The sequence below is a fragment of the Zingiber officinale genome, chromosome 5A (genome assembly GCF_018446385.1).
Source record: "Zingiber officinale cultivar Zhangliang chromosome 5A, Zo_v1.1, whole genome shotgun sequence".
Classification (NCBI taxonomy): Eukaryota; Viridiplantae; Streptophyta; class Magnoliopsida; order Zingiberales; family Zingiberaceae; genus Zingiber; species Zingiber officinale.
Window position 1 is genome coordinate 113883464 of NC_055994.1, and position 21079 is coordinate 113904542.

Here is a 21079-nt window from a genome sequence, read left to right on the forward strand (position 1 = left end):
ACCTTAGATGTGTGTGAGATATTAGGATCATGAGTTAGGATCAAGGTGCATTGTCCTTGTACCTAGATGACCCAAATTCAAGAAATTAAGGATCATAGGGAAAGTGTGTGTACAAGTCATGTACATCTAGCCCTAAGAGTATGGTCCTAAATTCAAATGATTTTAAAAGCTTTTTAAAATTGATTTGAAAAACCTTGATGAAGCTTTCCTAGTGATAGTATTCATCATTGAACATTGTGATACAAAGTTGAGTTAAACTTGAACTATTTCAAAGTTTTTGAACTTTGTATCAAGATTGAAAAATGGAAGTTATTTTCATAGAAAACTATTTTTCCATGATAGTGTATGATATGAGGAATGTATCCTCAAAGTTTCGTAATTTTTGGAATTTTCTGTAATTTTCTGTGAGTTTCTGAACTTCTCCCGGAGAGAAAATCAGAAATCTCTGATTTCAGAGGCTGGATCGGTCACCGGACCGATCCAGGGAAGGCTGGATCGGTCTGGGGACCGATCCAGAGGGGTCCTGATCGGTCCGGTGACCGATCAGGACGTGCCGAATTTCTGATTTTTCAGCTGTTGTCTGAAATTTCAGTTATGGAAGTGGTGTTTTTGGATTTCTAAAGGTTTGGAACTCACAAAGACATTGTTGGTGCAATGGTCAAGGGGGAGTTGACTTTTAGGGGGAGTTTTTACTCCTTAAGACTTTTGAGGATTAGTGATATGGGATTATCACTAAGTTGATTGATGAGTTTAGTATCAAGGGGGAAATTAAGAGTTTCAATGAAAGGTATGGGACTTTCATTAGGAAGAAACTCTTGACCTTGATACCCTCCTTTTTCTTTTTGATGTGTGTCAAAAAGGGGAGAGTGTTCATTGGAGAATTATTGGAGAACCCAAGTTAGGTTATCGGGTTAACCTAAGCTAGGGGAAGAATGTCAAGGAATGTTCAAGGAAGAACATTGGAATTCTTTTTGATGTGTGTCAAAAAGGGGGAGAATTATTGGAGAATCCAAGTTAGGTTATCGGGTTAACCTAAGGGGAGAATGTCCAGAGAATGTTCAAGGAAAGAACATTGGACATTGGAAGATGGTTGGAAAACCTAAGTTAGGTTATCAGGTTAACCTAACTTGATTATGAGTTTTGTCAAACATCAAAAAGGGGGAGATTGTTGGTGCAACCTTAGGTCAAGGTTGACCTGGTTGACCCGACTCGAGGTGACTTGACTCGAGTTGTATTTTGATGTTTGACTTGGGAAGATTGTCGGTGCAACCTTAGGTCAAGGTTGACCTAGTTGAGTTGCATGTTGATGTTTGACACTCGTGAGAGAGTTCTATTCTTGATATGGGACAAGAATAGATGTTTGGGAGATTATTGATGCAACCGTAAGTCAAGGTTGACTTGGTTGACCTGATTCAGGAAAAAGTCCAAGTATGGAGACTTGGCAACGGGAAAAGTCCAAGTATGGAGACTTGGCACTGGAAAAGTCCAAGTATGGAGACTTGGCACGGAGAAGTCCAAGCAGGGAGTTTGGCACGGGGAAAAGTCCTGGTGAGTGAAGCCAGGCAGTCGGGAAATCCTGGTGAGTGAATCCAGGTGAAAATCCTAGTGAGTGAAGCTAGGTGAAGGTGAAAGTCCTGGTGAGTGAAGCCAGGCATTCGGGAAAATCCTGATGAGTGAAGCCAGGTGAAAATCCTAGTGAGTGAAGCTAGGTGAATGAGAAAGTCCTAACTGGGATGTTAGGCAGTTGGAAAGTCCTGGTGAGTGAAGCCAGGCAGTTGTGGAAATCCTGGTGAGTGAAGCCAGGTGAAAACCCTAGTGAGTGAAGCTAGGTGAAAGTCCTGGTGAGTGAAGCCGGGCAAGGGAAAATCCAGATGGATCAAGGGTGATCGGACATCTAGTGATGGGAAGTCCAAGTAGGTCATAGGAGTGACCGGATACTTGGTACGGAGAGAAAAGTCTAAGTGGGTCAAAGGGATTGACCGGACACTTAGCGGGGAGTCCTAGCAGGTCAAGGGAGTGACCGGATGCTAGGCGCAATGTACCAACAGGTCAAGATTGACCGGATGTTGGTTTGGACTTGGCTTGGGCGAAACCATGAGCTGGATCGATCCGGTGATCGATCCGGTGATCTGAGAATATTCTCGATCGATCGGTGACCGATCGGTAACACATCGATAGCATCAGTGTTAACCGATCGGTGACCGATCGAGTCGATCGAGTTCGGAGGCGCAGAGAGGCCGATCGGCCGGGACCGATCGAAAGCCCGATCGGTCTCCGGACCGATCAGAGGTTCTGATCGGTCCATGGACCGATCGTGACCAGAAGCGAAGGAGGAGGAATGGATCGGTCGTGGACCGATCCATGGAGCCCCGATCGGTCCACGCATCGATCACTAGCTGCGATGCAACGGCCAGATTTCTTCGTGTTTCTTCGTTTTCTTCGCAGGTTATAAAAGGAGGGCTGCGAGCCTCGATCTCCTTCTTCCTTCTTCCTGTTCTTGGTGCCCTTCCAGTGGCTTTGAGCTCTTTTGATTGCTTTCTTCGTGAGCTTCCAGCTGGGTCACCTGCTGTTGTAGGCGCTTGGAAGCTGCTGCTTCTTCCAGTCGAAGAGAAGGCAAGAAAGTTTACATTTGTATTGCACTTTATTTCTTGTTTTCCTTGTACTCTTTTCTTGCTGTTGCAAGAAGTTTCTGTGGCGAGGTTTCTCCACCCAGAAGGAGTGTTTTTATTAGCCGGTTTTCCGGGGACTCATCCACCGACGGATTGATTGGGTTCGTCCACCTTAAGGACACGCCGAGGAGTAGGAGTTTCATCTCCGAACCTCGTTACATCCTTGCGTAGAGGTTTGATTTCTTCTCCTGTTTTTTTTCTGCATTTAGTTTCCGCTGCGCTAACCCTAGTTTGTAGAAAGAAACGCGAGAAATTGGGGTCGGCTATTCACACTCCTATCTCTAGCCGTACGAAGAGATCCTAACACATCCCTCATGGGAATATCTCCCCTAGGTTTCTCCCCTTTCGGTTATTTTACTTTGTTAAGTTTACTAATATTTCTTTGATTCACAGTTCATCAAGGGAAGTCATTAGCCAACCTATGAGAGTAGTCATCTGCAGACCTTCTCCCCTACACTCCAGTCCCTCTAACCATCTTGCCAATTCATCTCCACCAGCTCTCTTGGAGTCCAGTCCATCAAGGGACGTTGTCAGCTAGACTGTTAAAGAAATCCTCCACAAACTCTATTCTATGTACTCTAGTTCCTTCGGCTCCTCTATCGATTCATCTTTACTAGCATTTCTGAAGTCAGAATTCCAGTCCACCAAGGGACTCCATCAGCCAGGCCGCGAGATTAGTCCCCTTATGGGGACATCTCCCCGGCACTCCAATCCCTTTGCTAGTTTGTCAAATCACTTCCATTGGATCTCCTTGAGTTAGAAGTCAAGGGATGTCAATAGGTAGGTCGTGAGAGCAGTTCCCCTATGAAGACATCTCCCCTACACCCTAGTTCCTCCCGCCAATTTGTTGAGTCACTTTAATTGACTCTCCTTGAGTTAGAAGTCCAGTCCATCAAGGGGTGTTAATAGTTAGGTCGCGAGAGCATTCCCCCACAGAGACAACTCTTTCAGCTGCTTTACATCCTCATCTTTGTTTGCTATCCTTGAGGCAACATCTTCATAGAAAGCCATGAGGCAGGTTTAGGAATAACAGAGAAGTCATGGAGGTAGTTGTAGTTGTCTAGTTCGGAGATTAGTAGCAAGATTAATATTTGTCAAACTAGTTAACCTTGGCCTACCTTCAACACGTTGGGATTAGTGGATGTTAAAATGTATCATGAAAGGCCTTATATCTAAGGTGGTAACCGCAACTCCATACCTGTCAGAGACAAGTCATGTCTCCTGCATGCTATAATCTCAGGGTGTCAGAGTGTATCCTTGATATGAAGTGACAATTATCCCATATCTAAAATTGTCCCCTACCCATATTGTAGAAGGCGACATGTATAAGTGGTTGTCTACATGGAGCTTGGCTCCACTTCTATAAAAGGTAGATGAGGCTCATTGAAAAAGGATTCCTCTCCTCTCCTCTCTCAGCCACTTTGGCAAAAAGCTGATTGTGAGTACTAATGGATGAAGGTAGTTGTTTGACCAAGTCAAATATTGTTCTTTTCCCTCTTTTTACCTATTTTGGCCCAAGCTCTTCTCCTAGTGAAAGACATTCTGCTTCACAATTTATTAAAGTCCTTCCTCTAGTTGAAGACACATCGTCTATCAAAAATCCTTCCTCCAATGAAAGACACACTAGCTCTTAAAAGCCCTTTCCCTGGTAGTAGACACACCTACTCTATAGCTAGCAAAAGACCTTCCTCCAGCAGAAGGCCCTCTCAACGATAGCTTGTCAAAAACCCTTCCCTCATGAAGGGACTCTCATTCTTGAGTCCAAGCCCTCTCCTTTGAGAGAGGCCAACTTTTTTCTTCATCATTGTACTAACTTAAATATCAGAGGGGCAAAGCCTACAATGCTGGCCCTCACTCACCGGTGTTGACTTTTTAGTAGGTCAGATCGATAGCTTGAAGGCACAACAAGCCATGAGTGAAATTCCTTGGAGATAACAGAGTATCGAAGATCGAAGGCCTTACTGAGGAGAACTCCAAGTTGCAAACTGGAAGTTCACAGGATGACAGCTTGACTATGGAAGATTGGAGGCTCTACCAGTGCAAACCCTAAATTAAGTTATTATGACCAATAAGGAGGACTGGGAATAGTGGAAGGTAGATTTGAACCACATCAGGTGGAAATTACTTCGCAGAACCTCAGCTAATATACTTGTTGAGTATCTCATTTAGCTACCGTCTTCCTCCTTGCCTTGGTAGGCCGAGACCTCCTCCTTACCTAAAGTTCTAAAGGCATTTGCGAATGTTGACTCCATAGATTGCTCCTTTTGAGGAATAAATTCTCGACCTTGGTTCATTCTAGAAGGAGGGTTTAGATGGACTTACTAGTGAAGAACCTATTCGACCATGGTGAAGACTAATTGACTCAAGCGCTCCACTTTCATTGGTCGGATTGCTTCCTCTGGGACCCTAGAGGGTCTCTCTCCCCTTATGAGGATCTATGATCTCCCTGGCTCTCAGATGTATCCTCCATCTCAACATCTCTGTTCAATGTTTCCATAGAGGATGTTAAAATGATGCAACATTGATCTACTACCTTTCCAAATATTAACAAAATTCCTTCTTTTGATTGGACCATATCAGCAATTCGGGAGGCAATTCAGCTCTTTGCTAAATCAGCCAAGGCTTTCTCAACCTATTCAATAAGGGACTCTACCTCTCGTAGGAGACTCAGGCTTGTTGGCCAATATCTCCCTACTTTGGGTGTCTAACAAATTGTGTAACTTGCTATACTACAAAGAGTGGGTTAGACGGGGGTCGAGAAGGACTTTAGCTAAAACCCTTTGATGTTAATTCTCACTCAAAAAAGAGCCAAGTGGTCTTTGGTCATCTTCCCCTTATCATAGGGTTAAGTGTGAGTTTCATCCATGTTGATTATTGAAAGTAAATGACAATAATATTTGGTGGATTTTTCTTAATGAACGATTGACCTAAGAATACTAGACTGATGGACCGCTCTCTACAAGTATTTCCTAATTTATCCTATGGTTAGTGGAAAATTTTTATAGGACCGACCCGGTCACCTAAGATTAGTCAGCATAAATTGGATAACTAAAAAAAAGTAAATGATAATAATATTTAATGGACAATGTCAGACTTTTTTTAAGATGGGTTTCATAGCGGACGATGGAAGAAGTCATATATTTTTTTGATAAGGGTTTCAAAAAAAAATGATGAACTAGATAATACCGAACCTGGGGTGACTGGTCCGGTCCCACAAAAATTTTTCATCGGTCGTCAGAGTAAATCGGAAAACCCTTGTGGCAGGTGACTTAAAAGCTCAGTATCCTGTAGTTCCATACGTCATTTGAAGAAATTTTTTTTTATAAATATATCGTAATTAAAAATTGAATCATAAATATTTAGATAATAATTTAGTACCCTTCCCGTTCAAAGTTTTAGGGTAGGGGTTCATACAAAACTACACTCGATGATGGTTCTATGGCACTGATTAAGTAGGCGGCCACTAGACAATCAATGATGGTTCCTTAATAAATTCTCCGTTAGCCGACATATTTGTCATTTCCCCTTACAAAAACCTGAATTGTGTATTGAATTTATTTCAATTTCCTATGGAAGAGAGCATGGCCAGGACGGACACATGAAAGAAATCGTCGAGCTACGAATCCAGTACCCCTTAATGATTGAATTTAAACAGAAATTATATCCATGTTTGGTATCCTGCCTCATTTTTATGGGCCTTTGTGCCCTATGTCTCCCATCAATTCCGTTTCTTTAAATTCCATTTAATTCCTCTTCTTTTCTCACGGTAGCTGTTCTCTTCGTCACGAATCGCTCTCTTTAAAAATCATTCATCTCATTATCAACAAAAGATCAACGAAACTGAATCATCGCATCAATGGCAACACGAAGACAGCTAGCCAGTGGTTTTCTGAACGTCGTTGTTTTTCCCCTTTTTTTTTATAGTTTTTCTGAAGAGAGATCCGGCACACTCTTTGAGAAGTCAAGATAAAAGAGTTCAGAGCAGACACTCTAACTCTTCCATGGTGTAACGACAGGGCAATGCCACTTCCGTTCGCATTTCACAACCTAATACACTAATCACTAATCAGCAACGTCGATGACAAAACCCATTCAACTAATCTTCGGGAGCTGTCACCTCCTCCTCCGCCAGCGAATCAGCATTTTGGCTCTAGCAATGCGTTTTAGCTTGGCAGCAGCTGTTGGATTAACACTTGGTCCTTTGCACGGACCACTCCATCATTTTTAATCGATCATACAAAATAAAAAAATAAAAAATCAACCGTCATTAGGATTGACCTCGATCGATTCTTGTTTTACTCTCGCTCAAAGAATGTCACTCGGCCCCTCCATAGTTTGCAGAATTTCACAAGGTCCTTTCCTGTTGGCATCTCAAAATTTTTAGATTTCCAAGTCACACGGTTTGCTTGCAGCTCAAGGACTGTCATCCCCACTCTCACACACAAACTACTTTTTTTAAATTGCAAGTACGCTGTCTTTGTTGCCTTTTTGGATTCTCCCCTACTTTATGTTTTCTTTTTTTTTTTCAATCGTTGCGATTTTTATTTATTTGTTTATTTACTTTACTGTCCCTTTAGGAGCCGTATTTAAGGACTAGAGCTGAAGCAAAGTTGTAGCAAAGCAAGTTCAGTGTGAGGAAAAGTATCCCCAAAAGCTTCTTTTCTCCTCCAAGCAAGGCCATCGTCGCCATCTCTACTACAAGTATTAGGCTTCTTCCTGATCTTCCCAAATCAATTAAAATCTCTTCTCCTTGAAGGATATAATTAGCTGAACATGGGAGGCACACTCGACTACTTCTCCAGCTTGCTGACCGCTGGCCACAGGCACAGGAAGAGGAAGCAGTTCCAAACTGTGGAGCTCAAGGTCAGGATGGACTGCGAAGGCTGCGAGCTCAAAGTCAAAAATGCTCTCTCAAGCATGAGAGGTCGGTCCATGCCATCCATAACTACTCTTATGTCTCTCGTTCATAATATTTTGTCAAACCGATCGATAATCCTAATTCTAACAGGAGTGCAGTCTGTGGAGATCAACAGGAAGCATTACAAGGTGACGGTGACGGGGTATGTGGAGCCAAACAAGGTGCTCAAGAGGGTTCAAGCCACGGGGAAGAAAGCAGAGATATGGCCTTATGTGCCCTACAACTTGGTGGCGCAGCCTTACGCTGCACAAACCTACGACAAGAAGGCACCGCCAGGCTATGTCAGGAACGTGGAGTTCGTCGCATCGTCCAACCAAGTCAGGGCAGAAGACCAGTTCACAAATCTGTTCAGCGATGACAACCCGAATGCCTGTTCCGTAATGTAAAAGTAAAACAAATTTCTCCTTTTCCGAGTGAAAGTGCGGTCTCATGACTCACTGGATGTTTCTGAGCTTTCGTTCTCATGCAATATAATATGAATATCACATAGTTACAATGTTGTGTTAGGTTTGGATGGGGCATATATCCTTTTTCACAGTGATTTATATTTAATTAACCAGATATTTATGCATAAGTACTAAATGGAGGAATGATCAGGTATCCACCACCATTTTGATTGAAGGGTCTTAAGTACCATTGGAGTAAATGCATGAATACATACAATTTCTTCTTCTAAACTATATTTGTCTGTTCGAACAGCATGCACAACATCCCTGCCTGCCTATTTCTTCTAAGAGGAGCTTGCACTGATGGCATGACTTCTATAGGCAATGGGAATTGTGTTGTGCATGCAACTTGACAAAAGGCATGACCAAAATTCGTGCCTAAATTTAAAACACATAAATATTTAAAATAAATAGTTTTAACTATTCAACCAATGAAATGATTACTGATTCCCAAATGATATCATGGTTTCCAAAAGCTGCTTGAATTGCTTGTCCTAGGTCTAGCCAGCTGTACAAAAGTCAACTAGCTGGGCTTTTCAAGAGCATTTGGACCACAAAGATAAAGGTGACTACAGCTTCAAATAGTTTGGGCTTTGCATTCCTCCTACATATAAATCTTCTGATTTTAATACATTACATAAGTACTTACAGTAGACTACAAAGTATAATTAAGCTGGTGAGTGTGAATGGTTGTTGCTCACTCCTAAAATTAAAACTAGTGAATAGTCTTGGATTTGCATTTGCTGTTCTAACTTATGTTGTTGGTCATTGGACTAATGTACTGAAGCTTGATCAAAGCATTTTGGAATGAGCATAAAACAACCTGCTTGAAGACAACCTGAAGACATGTTGTATTATAGTTTTAGTTTTGGGTAGTTTATTTTAAGAATAGTTGATAAACATATCAGTATAGATCAGTTTATTTTTAAAATTTAAGAATAGTTGATCAAATTCAAGTTAATTTTAAAATTTGTATAAAATTTCAATTTAATTATTTTAAAATTACATTGTAGCAATTATGGAATCCTAGTAGTTGCAACAAGAATACCAAAAATAAAATATTTTCCTCATGTTTGAACCTTTTGCAGCCTCGTGCTTCAGGATGAACTAGGGGATCAGTCTAAATCAAGAATGCTTTCAAATAATATAAATAAGAATACCATTTCAAAATTTAAGTAATTAAGCAACAACAAAACAACTTGCACATGAAGTAGATATAATTTGGGAGGTATAAAAGAAGTATGCATGCCATGCAAAAATAAAATAAATCAGTGGTAAGCTTAATTAGAAGTAACCTGGCTAAACACCATGATCATATCACATGGAAAATTCAATAATGAAGAGAATCACTATCGGGGAATGATCAAGCAAAAATAATACAACAGTAATAAGAATGGTGTCAAATGCCTCAATTCATGCATGCTAAGCCAATGCTGAAGTGTAATAATAAAGCTGATGCTAAAATGATATGAGCACAACACCATTTATGAATTTAGGCCGACAACGTGAATGAAATTATGCTGACACATTCATGTCTGTGGGTCAACACCCATGATTCACATTTAGGCCAACCCCATCAAGTTCATGCATTAAGACACAAATGCATATGTAGCCACATTGTTATAACTTGAGTTTTTGGGGTATCTTTAATTCATCCTAGCTAAATGTCTCCTGCAATGATGAATCCTACAACTTATTCCTCTCCAATTTAATACGACAATACCATCTGATCCGGTGATAAAGACGGAGGAGCCTCGCTGGCGGAAGGTCAACGGCACGTGGAGGTCAAAGGTCTAGAGATTCAACCCGGAGACCGGCCGACCGGACGAAGCATGCCAATCGACCGGAGCTTACCATGGCCGACCGGCCGTGAATCCCCCGAACCGAAGGAAGACAACCCGACTGGGGGTCGGGTTTCCGATGCTCATAGGTAAAAAGGGTTTCAAGGCCGAGCGGGATGTCCGCTCGTCCGGTACACAAGGCAACACAGGCAGGAACAGTATCATCCGAGCATATGACCGATGCAGAAGTAATATGCCTGCCGAGCGGCCTACCCGCTCGACCCTGGAATAGACAGGGAACGCAAGAAGACAAAGGAGACAGGGGATAACATCATCCTCGAGACACCTGCCGCCGACAAGCAGTAGAGTTGGCGGCTGAGCCGTACACAGGATTATACAGTGGAAGCTTCCACCGTCATATCCGGGATATGCTCGGGTGATTGCGGAATGGCGCCAGAGGTACTTTTCTGACACAGGCTCGTTAAGGTATGTTTAGGGAAGTGTGCACGCATCGGGAAACGTGCCCGCGCTTCCCCGGGGTCCTATATAAGGACCCCAGACGTCGACGAAGGTATGCGCAAATCTCTACTGTAGCCACATTACGCTGCCTCTCTCGTTGCCTGACTTGAGCGTCGGAGGGCTGTCGCCGGGAAACCCCTCCCGGCTCGGCTTCTTTGCAGGTTCGCCGGAGAGCTACACCACCAGCCGGAGACAGCGGAGCGTGCCACGTCCCCAGCGTCCGTCGACTCAGCGCTCGGACAGGATCAAATTAGCGCCGTCTGTGGGAATGCACCTGAATCCAAGCCAAGGAGATGGAAGAAGCTGGACGTCAACTTCTGGTAACGCTCTCTCCCGAGGAGCTCGAAGCACTCGTCCAAGCGCGAGCCGCAAAATTCGTGGAGCAGCAACAGAAAGCTCAGGCTGAGCGGGCAGCGCAGCAGGCGACATCAGCCTCGGGGGGCCGAGCGCCACCCGAAGACAGGCAGGAGTAGCTCTCAATATGGGGGCAAAACAAGGGGCCGGTCGGTACTCAGATGGGGGCGCCGCCCTCCCCGATACCTTTTCATCGGGCTCTGTTCCAGACGCCCTCGAAGGTAGCGCAAGCTAACCAAGACAAGAGATCTTCATCGGACGAAGCACCCATCCGGGACGTCAGAAAAGGAAAGGCCCCCGATCGGACGCGTCTCCCGAGCGGACCAACCGACAGTTCTCAGATGTCATTCTTCGCGATCCACTGCCAAGGCATTATGTGCCCCCTGCGATCGGGGAGTACAATGGGACAACCGATCCAGGATGACCACCTGGGTAAATTCGACAGCACCGCCACTCTGCATCAGTACACAGATGGTTTAAAATGCCGAGTGTTCCTCACCACGCTTTCGGGATCGGCGCATCGGTGGTTTCGAAGACTGCCGGACGGCTCCATTACAAGTTTCAAGGAATTCCGAACGGCGTTCCTCCATCATTTCGCAAGCAGTAGGCGCCACCAGAAGGCAAGTGTCAGCTTGTTTGCCATCAAGCAAGACGCTAGGGAGTCGCTCCGAGCGTACATTCAGCGCTTCAACTAGGTGGCCATGGGCATTCCAACGGTCACCTCGGAAACAATGGTTAACGCATTCACGCAAGGGCTCGTGGACGGTGACTTCTTCCGATCGCTCATCCGGAAGCCGCCTCGGGACTACGACCACATGCTGCATAAAGCCAACGAATACATCAATGTGGAGGAAGCTCAGGCGGCGAGAAGAAAAGAAGCCCAGAGCGACCAACCAGCTCCCACCGAGCGGAAGCAGCCCATCAGTCACCAGCCACCCAGAGGACCGCGAGCCGAAGCCGCCCGTCCTCATCAGCACATTCGGCCGCACGCCGTCCAACAAGTCGCGGCTAATCGGCCCAAGCACAAGGGAAAGGTATGGACCCCGATGTTTTGTTCACTCCATCAGTCGGCCACTCACAATACCCGCGACTGTCGGAGCCTATCCCCCATCGCTCATCCCGCACCGAGGAGTTACTGCCGCCGATCGCCTTCACCAGATCAGCAACATCGACAACGGAGCCCCGTGCAAAGGATAGAAAGGCGATCCCCCGAGCGGCATCACCGTCAGCAACACGGAGCCCACCACCGAGCGTCGAATGAACGACCTCGACTTTCCGCTCGGGAGGAGGAAAATATGGGCAACGCATCTCGGGGAGAGATCAGCATCATCGCCGGGGGCCCGACCGGCGGAGATTCCAACAGAGCCAGAAAGGCACACGTAAAGCAGTTGACGATCCATCCGGTCGGCTGCAGTGAGGAAAAGGGCGAGCGGACCCGAGATCAGCTTCGGGCCCAGGGACCTCCATGGAGTTGAAGTCCCTCACGATGACGCCTTGATCATTCGACCGGTAATAGCTAATTATACTATTCACCGCAATTTCATTGACACAGGCAGCTCGGTCAACATAATATTCAAGAAGGTCTTCGACCAACTGCAAATTGATCGAGCCGAACCAATGGCAATGACGACCCCCCTCTACGGATTCACGGGGAACGAAGTCTTGCCGGTCGGCCAAGTTCGACTAGCCATCTCATTGGGCGAGGAGCCGCTCAGAAGGACAAGGACCACCACCTTCATTGTGGTGGATGCTCCTTCTGCATACAACGTCATCTTGGGGCGACCGGCTCTCAACGAGTTTCGGGCGGTCGTCTCTACCTTCTGCCAGAAGATCAAATTCCCGGTGAAGGATCAAGTAGGGGAGGTGCGGGGAGACCAGCTGGCCGCTCGAAGATGCTACGTGGAGATTGTCCGAGCCGAAGCCAAGTCCGCTCGGAAAATGCCGCGGGTCGAGGTACATGCTATTACTGAAAAGCCACCTTCTTTAGTTTATGAAGAAAAGGAGGAGGTGTAGATTTACCCTTCCCGACCGGAAGCCACCACCTTCATAGCATCCGATCTGGAGGAGAAGAAGAAGGAGAAGTTGATCAAATGCTTGCGGCGAAACTGCGACGTCTTCGCCTGGTCGACCCATGAGCTGCCTGGGGTCTCGCCGAGCGTAGCGCAACATGAACTTCATGTCCGGCCGGACGCTCGGCCGGTGAAGCAAAGGAAGAGGGACTTCAGCGCGGAGCAAAATGTAATCATCCGGGAGGAGGTGGAAAAGCTCCTAGAGGCCGGCCACATAAGGGAAGTGCAATTCCCGAGTTGGCTCGCCAATGTGGTTCTGGTCTCTAAGCCGGGCAACAAGTGGAGAGTCTGCATCGACTTCCGGGACTTGAACAAGGCATGCCCGAAGGACTTCTACCCCCTGCCCCGGATCGATCAACTGGTGGACTCCACGGCCGGGTGCGAGCTGATATGCATGCTGGATGCATACCAAGGCTATCATCAAGTGTCGCTCGCCCGAGAAGACCAAGGGAAGGTCAGCTTCGTCACGGCGGACGGCACCTACTGCTATAATGTAATGCCGTTCGGACTGAAGAACGCCGGAGCCACCTACCAGTAGCTGATGAACAAGGTCTTCAGGGAGCAAATCGGGCGCAACTTGGAAGTGTACGTGGACGACATACTTATCAAGTCCTTCCGGGCGACCGATCTCTACGCGGACATGGAGGAGACCTTCCAAACATTGAGAAGGTATTGCGTCAAACTTAACCCTCAGAAGTGCTTGTTCAGAGCAAAAGGCGGGCGCTTCCTGGGTTACATTGTGACCGAGCGGGGCAGAGAGGCGAACCCCAGCAAGATAAAAGCATTGTAGGACATGCCGCCACCCAGAAATCTTCGAAAGGTACAACGTCTCACCGGTCGGATAACGGCGCTGTCAAGATTTATCTCTAAGACCGCCGACCCGAGCTTGCCATTTTTTAAGATTCTCCGTAAAGCCACCAAGTTCCAATGGGACGAGGAGTGCGATCGGGCGTTCGAAGAATTGAAGACTTATCTGAATTCCTTACCCGTGTTGGCCAAACCAACCGTAGGTGAGCCGCTCCGCATTTATTTATCATCAACTGAGCATGCTGTGGGCTCAGCATTAGTAAGGCCGAGCGGCGAGGAGTAGCCAGTGTACTTTTTAAGTCATATCTTAAAGGATGCTAAGTCTCGCTACACCGGTCTCGAGAAGTTGTCTTTCGCTTTGGTCCTTGCCGCTCGGAGGTTGCGTCCTTATATTTTGGCGCACACCATTATTGTGATGACGAATAGCCTGCTAGCAAGGGTACTCCTGAACCCTGAAGCATCCGGACGACTCATCAAGTGGACGACGAAGCTAAGCGAATTCGACATCCAATACCAACCCCGCTCGGTGATCAAAGCACAGTCCTTGGCAGATTTCGTGACCGAGGTACAAAAGCCCGAGCCCGAAGTTACATGGAAAATATATGTGGACGGATCGTCCACTCGGCTCGGAAGCGGAATTGGGATCATGCTACTTTCGCCTCAGGGAGAGCGGATACATTTATCCGTCCGGCTGGACTATCGGGCAACAAATAATGAGGCAGAGTACGAAGCCCTCATAGCCGGATTGCAGGCCACACGGCATGTTGGAGCCAGTCGGGTCATGATCCACTCGGATTCCCAGCTTGCCGCTCAGCAACTCATGGGCGCTTTTGAGATAAACAATGCAAGACTCAGATTGTACGCGGAGGCCTTTGAGAAACTCAAGACCGGCTTCACCGAGGTAGTGGTCCAGAAGATACCCTGAGCGGAGAACCAGGCGGCAGATGAATTAGCCAAGCTCGCAAGCTCGATATCGTCGGTCATCATCTAGCAACCAATCGAGCAAGTATCCTTGGTAGCGCATATAGACCAGATAGAAGACCTCACATTCCCGAGCGATTGGAGAACAACCATCATGGAGTTTCTGCGCTCAAGTGCCACGTCTTCCGATCGGGAGGAAGCCTAGCTGCTGAGGAGGAGAGCTGGCCGGTTCACGCTCATCGGAGATCAACTTTACAAAAAGGCGTTCTCTCGACCTCTGCTGAAGTGCGTCAGTTCGGAAGATGCCGAGAACATTCTCCAGAAAGTGCATCAAGGAACCTGCGGGGGTCATCCGGGCGGGTGTTCTTTGGCTAGGAAGATCCTGTTAGCCGGATACTTCTGGCCAACGCTACACGAGGACGCCGCTCGGACCGTCGCAACGTGTCTTTCCTGTCAGAAGTACCACAGTTTCTCACATAAGCGGACGGAAGAAATGAAAACGTCCATAGTGTCCTGCCCGTTCGACCAGTGGGGCATGGACATCGTAGGCCCCTTTCCTATGGCGACCGGACAACGGAAGTTTCTATTGGTGGTGGTAGATTATTTCTCCAAGTGGGTGGAGGCCGAGCCGTTGGCCAAGATAACTGAGCACATGGTCAAAAAATTCATATGGCAAAACATCATCTATCGGTTCGGCATACCGCGTCAGCTCGTGTCGGACAACGGACGGCAGTTCATCGGAAATCAGCTCGAGGAATGGTGCAAGGGATATGACATTGAGCAGCATTTCACGTCGGTGGCGTATCCCCAAAGCAATGGTCAAGCCGAAATAGCCAACCGCGAGATACTCCGAATTCTTTGGGTTCGGCTTGACCACATGGGAGGAAGCTGGGTGGACGAGCTGCCGGGAGTCTTATGGGCCCTCCGCACGACCCCTAAGGAAGGAACGGGAGTAACACCGTTCACCTGGTGTATGGGGGCGAGGCGGTCGCCCCAGTCGAAGTCGGCATAGAGTCCGTTCGAATCCAGAACTACGACGAGGCGAATTCCGAGCGGAGGCAGCTGGAATTGGACTTGATCGACGATGAGCGAGCCAAAGCTTCCGTTCGGCTGATGGCCTATAGGCAAAGAATGAAGCAGAACTACAACTGCCGCGTGATTCCTCGAGCATTCCAGGTGGGCATCTTGGTCTGGAAGAAAGTGAAGTCAGTTGGTGACGTAGGCAAGCTGGAGGCGCCCTGGGCCGGACCCTTCAAAGTCGTCGAGAAGCTCCGATCGGGAGCCTACTACTTGGAAGATGAGGATGGAGGGCGGTTGGATAGGCCATGGAGTGCAAACCACCTCCAGCCCTATCGGGCCGGATGAAAGGTGCGTCGATGTAATGTATTTCATGAATATGTCGTTCGAATGTATCTTTTGGCTGCAGGAATGAAAGCTATAAGAACAAAGCAAAGACATGAGCACTGTGCGCCCATCGACCGAGAGTATATTATCCGAGCCAAATGCTCGATGGCGAAGACCCCGAGCCGTTCGACTGGGAGTATATCATCCGAGCCAAATGCTCAATGGCGAAGACCCGTGCCGTTCGGCTGGGAGAATATTATCCGAGCCAAATGCTCGACTAGGGATGGCAACGGGGCGGGGCGGGGCCGGGTTTGCCATTCCCATCCCCGCCCCGTTTTCATTTTTTCGGGTTCGGAGATTCCCCGAACCCGAATCCACGGGTTCGGGGATTCCCCATCCTCGCTCCATTTCTAAATTAATTTATATTATTATTATTATTATTTAATAATAATTATTAATAATACTATTAATATTAATATCAATATCAATAATATTATTATTAATAATATTTTCAAAAATTTTAATATTAATATTAACACTATTATTAATATTTTTTTAAAAAATCATATTATTATTTATTAATATTAATAATAATAATATTCGGGACGGGTTCGGGGATGGGGATAGTATTCCCATACCCACCCCAAACCCGCCCCATCCCCGAAAAATCGTGGATCCCCATCCCCATTTCGGGTTTTCCCCGCGGGGCCCCAAACCCGCGGGGAAAATTGCCATCCCTATGCTCGACGGCGAAGACCCCGTGTCGTTATTATCCGAGCTATAAGCTCATTATTGAAGACCGTCGAGCGGCGACTTTAAACTCTAGAGTCGAACCGGCTGTTGGTGCAACATCCCTCAGGTCAAGGTTGACCTGGGTGACCAAGCTGAGTCTTGGTTTGAGTTTAGATGTTTGACAATAAGAAATTGATTGAAGAAGAGTCAAGTAGGTCAAGGTTGACCAGATACTTGACAGGGAAGGCCTGGTCAGTGAAGCCAGGCAGAAGGAAAACCCTAGTGAGTGAAGCTAGGTGAAAGTCCTGGTGAGTGAAACCAGGTGAAAACCCTAGTGAGTGAAGCTAGGTGAAAGTCCTGGTCAGTGAAGCCAGGCAGAAGGAAAACCCTAGTGAGTGAAGCTAGGTGAAAGTCCTGGTGAGTGAAACCAGGTGAAAACCGTAGTGAGTGAAGCTAGGTGAAAGTCCTGGTGAAGGCAGTAAGGAAAACCCTAGTGAGTGAAGCTAGGTGAAAGTCTTGGTGAGTGAAGCCGGTGAAAGTCCCGGTGAAGGCGTAAGGAAAACCCTAGTGAGTGAAGCTAGGTGAAAGTCCCGTGAGTGAAGCCGGGCAGTGAGTGAAGCCAGCAGAAGGAAAACCCTAGTGAGTGAAGCTAGGTGAAAGTCCCGGAGAGTGAAGCCAGGTGAAAGCCCTAGTGAGTGAAGCTAGGCAGATGGAAAACCCTAGTGAGTGAAGCTAGGTGAAAGTCCTGGTGAGTGAAGCCAGGCAAGGGAAAATCCAGATGGATCAAGGATGATCGGACATCTGGTGTTGGGAAGTCCAAGTAGGTCAAGGGAGTGACCAGATACTTGGCATGAATAGAAAAGTCTAAGTGGGTCAAAGGGATTGATCAGACACTTGGTGGGAAGTCCTAGCAGGTCAAAGGAGTGACCAGATGCTAGGCATGATGTATCAACAGGTCAAGGTTGACCGGATGTTGGTTTGAGAGGCTTGGAACTTGGTTTTGGGCAAAAACCAAGTGTTGGATCGATCAGTGGATCGATCCAGGAGCTGGATCGATCAGTGGATCGATCCAGGCTTCTCCTAAGCGAACAGAGAGCCTCTGGATCGATCCGTGGATCGATCCAGATGTTCCAATCGATCAGTGGATCGATTGGGACGTGGCTGCTTCGTGCGATAAGCACTGGATCGATCCGTGGATCGATCCAGGCGTTTTTCCAGAGCACAGAGACGCTCTGGATCGATCCGTGGATCAATCCAAAGTCTCCCCGATCGATTGGGAACATTCGAATCAATCGGGATCCGACCGTTGGCGTCGATAAAGGCCGCAGGCGTTCATTTCCTTCGGCATCGCTTCACTGTTTCATCTCAGATCTTCGCCAGCTCCTCCACAGCACTCTCAAAGCTCGTGATCGCCAGTTCTTGAAGGTTCTTGGAAGCTCTCCGAGTCAAGAGGCGGATCAAAGGCAAGAAGAGAAGCTAGGGTTAGGGTTTTCTGCATTCATTGTAAGCTTTGTGCTTGTATTTTGTTTCCCTTTCCTTCTTCTTGTACCGAGAGTCTTGTAGGGCTTCTCCGCCCTCGGTAGTTACCGAAAAGGAGTGTTTCATAGTGGAGGGTGCGTGCGTGGTGTGGATCCTTGGATTAGTCACCTCCTTTGGAGGTGGATATCAAGTAAACCAACCGTGTTAGCGTTGTGTGATTGTTTCTTTGTATTTCCGCTGCATATTCTTGAAGAAACAAGCAACGCCAAGCAACGCCGAGCACCGAGCAAACGCGACGAGCTATTCACCCCCCTCTAGCTACTTTTGGTCCTAACAAGTGGTATCAGAGCGAGGCCGCTCTTCACCGGAATCATCGCCGGAAGGGTCAAGCATAACAAGAAAAGCTAGAGGGTGAAGAAGTTGAAGCAAAAATTGTCAAAGTCAAAGATATCAAAAAGCTCAACTTCAAGATGCAATTCTAAGATGGACTTGGATTTGACACAAGGGTGGCTCCACCATACACTTCCACGAGTTTTGATTCTTGGAAATCAAGAATTGAAAATTTTCTTATGATGGAGATAGAGCAATGGTTTGCTCTAATGGAAGGCTTCAAGGCTCCAAGAAATTCAAAGGGCAAAGTTCTAAAGAAAAGCAAATGGAGCCCGGAGCAAGTCCAAAGGGGCGAGGCAAATGACAAAGTGACCAAGCTTTTGGTCAATTTATTGCCAAGCACCATTCTTTGCAAAATTGGAGAATTTGAAGATGCAAAGGAATTATGGAGCAAATTGGCCAAGCTTCATGAAGAGATCCCCTCCACTGTACAAGAGCAAGAAGAATCCGGAGAGGGTGACTCTTTGGAGCAAGATCAAGAGGAGGACTCCAAGGTTGAGAGATGCTCAACCTCCGAAGAAGAAGAAATCCAAGAAGTTTCATCCTCAAGGGAATGCAACGAAGGGAACAAGGAGGGAGCATACTCCTTGTTTCATATTCAAGATGATGAAGCCTCCACCTCTAGGATTGAGGGGGAGCAATCCTTGGTGACGTCGGATCAAGAAGAAGGAGAAGCTTCTACATTCCGGTCAAGAGATGAAGAGATTGAAGAAGCTTCTACCTCCACGAGTCAAGAAAAATCAAATGGAGGAGAATCAAGATCGGATCAAGAGGAAGCTTCTACCTCCGGATCCAAAGGGAAAGATGCCACCCCTACAAGCAAAGGTATAAATATTTCAATTAAAAATAAAAATCATATTATATGCTTTGAGTGTAGGGAACATGGGCACTACAAGAGCAAGTGCCCTAAATTGGTCAAGAAGAAGGGCCAAGTGGCACAAAAGGGCAAGGCGAAGCCCAAGGAGACCATCCCCAGAACAAAGAAGAGCAAGGAGCACATTGTGTGCTTCTCTTGCAATCAAAAAGGGCATTACCGAAGTCAATGCCCCAAGGGGAAGAAGATGGTCAAGGCTCAAGGAGGCATTCGTCAAGGGGGAGCCTCCAAGGTAAAGAAGAAGGTAACATTTATTGAGCCTACTCTTTTACATTATGGTAAAAAACATGATAGTTCTAACTTTTATCATTTTAATGCAATTTACCATAAGAATAGAAAGCATGAGGGCTTTAAGGAAAAACATGTGGCCCTACATGCCAAAACTACCCAACCTAAGGTTAGGAAGGTAGATAGACACTTGGGCAATAACTCTAAAGATTTTAGATACAAGCCCAAGAACAAATATGCTCATGAATCAAATGAAAAATCTAAAACTAAGGACTTAGTGATAGAAAATCAAGTCTTGAGGTCAAGGCTTGATAAAATGGAAAGGACCCTAAAAAGGATGGAAAATATCCTAAAAGGGCAAAATGAGCATAGCCTAGGTCTAGGAGCACAAAGGTCATCTAATGGCCATAGAGGTTTGGGATACAAACCAAAGGCTAAGAAGGATGTGCCCTCTTACCATAGAGTTCCATATAGTTATGGAACAAACCCTAGGTCTAGTGGTCAAGCCAAGAATACTAGGGAAGTCATCCCTAAGAGTATTTTTGCAATAAATGTGACTAAGACTTCTAAGAAGTCTAAGAAAGTCACAAAGAAGGTTACAAGGGAAGCTATCCCTAGAGTTGACCTAGAAAATGTGACCAAGGCTTCTAAGAAGCCCAACAAGGTCACTAGGAAGGTATCTAGGGAAGTTATCCCTAGTGAGTACCTAGAGCATCCAAGGAGCACCAATAGGTGTTGGATTCCTAGGAGCATCTTCTCTACCCCATAGATGGGTTAGAGAGTGTCAACTCCGATTAGAAGGGTAGTTAACCCAACTTTGAGGAAATTGACACTCAAGGAGCATTTTTAAGGTTTTAGTTAACCTTTGAAAATGAAATGGAATTATTGATTACTCCTTGAAAGAGTAAAATGTGTCTAATGGTGAAAAATTGATTTTATCTTAAAATGGCACAAATTGGGAAAACCTTGAGAAATACCAAGTTGGGATTTTGGTATTCTCTTGGAAATTTAAGGCAATCCGGACCTTGATTTATGTAATCACTCTTGAGGAAAAATGGAATATGCCAACATTTGAGGACATGCTTATTTTCAATTGGCATACATTAAATCAAGGAAATTAGAAATGCCAATTTAGGCTTTGGCATTCTCTTGTAGCACTTTAGGGCAATCTAGGTTTAAGGTGTAAGTTTAGCTAAGACTTTAAGGATACTTAGATAGTTAATCTAGGTATATTTTATTTATGCTAAATCTTGCCATGATTGTTTGCCCATCATATGCCATGACATCATGTCTAGTTTTGCATTCATGTTTTATTATGAAAAATCCAAAAAAAAACCATGTCATAACATTCATACATCATGTAGTAATAGGATATTTTCTTTTGAAAATTATTTTCTTTTGATGTATGCCATAACATTATCACGCATTAAGTTTAATTCCTTGTAATTAAGGACAAATGACATTTAACAACACTTATTAACGAGTGACATCCTAGGTGGATGTCTAATATTTCTAAAATGCCTAGATAAATATGCATGATCCCTAGAT

General features: G+C 46.0%; 1 protein-coding gene across 1 annotated transcript; it reads left to right on the forward strand.

Annotated features, from left to right (window-relative positions):
- Positions 1-7287: 7287 nt before the first annotated feature.
- LOC121983148 (heavy metal-associated isoprenylated plant protein 23-like) lies at positions 7288-8088 on the forward strand. The gene is made up of 2 exons (XM_042536111.1): positions 7288-7593; positions 7678-8088. Exons 1-2 carry the CDS (start codon positions 7443-7445, stop codon positions 7971-7973), a joined length of 447 nt encoding a protein of 148 aa, XP_042392045.1. The 5' UTR covers positions 7288-7442; the 3' UTR covers positions 7974-8088.
- The last annotated feature ends 12991 nt before the right edge of the window (positions 8089-21079 follow it).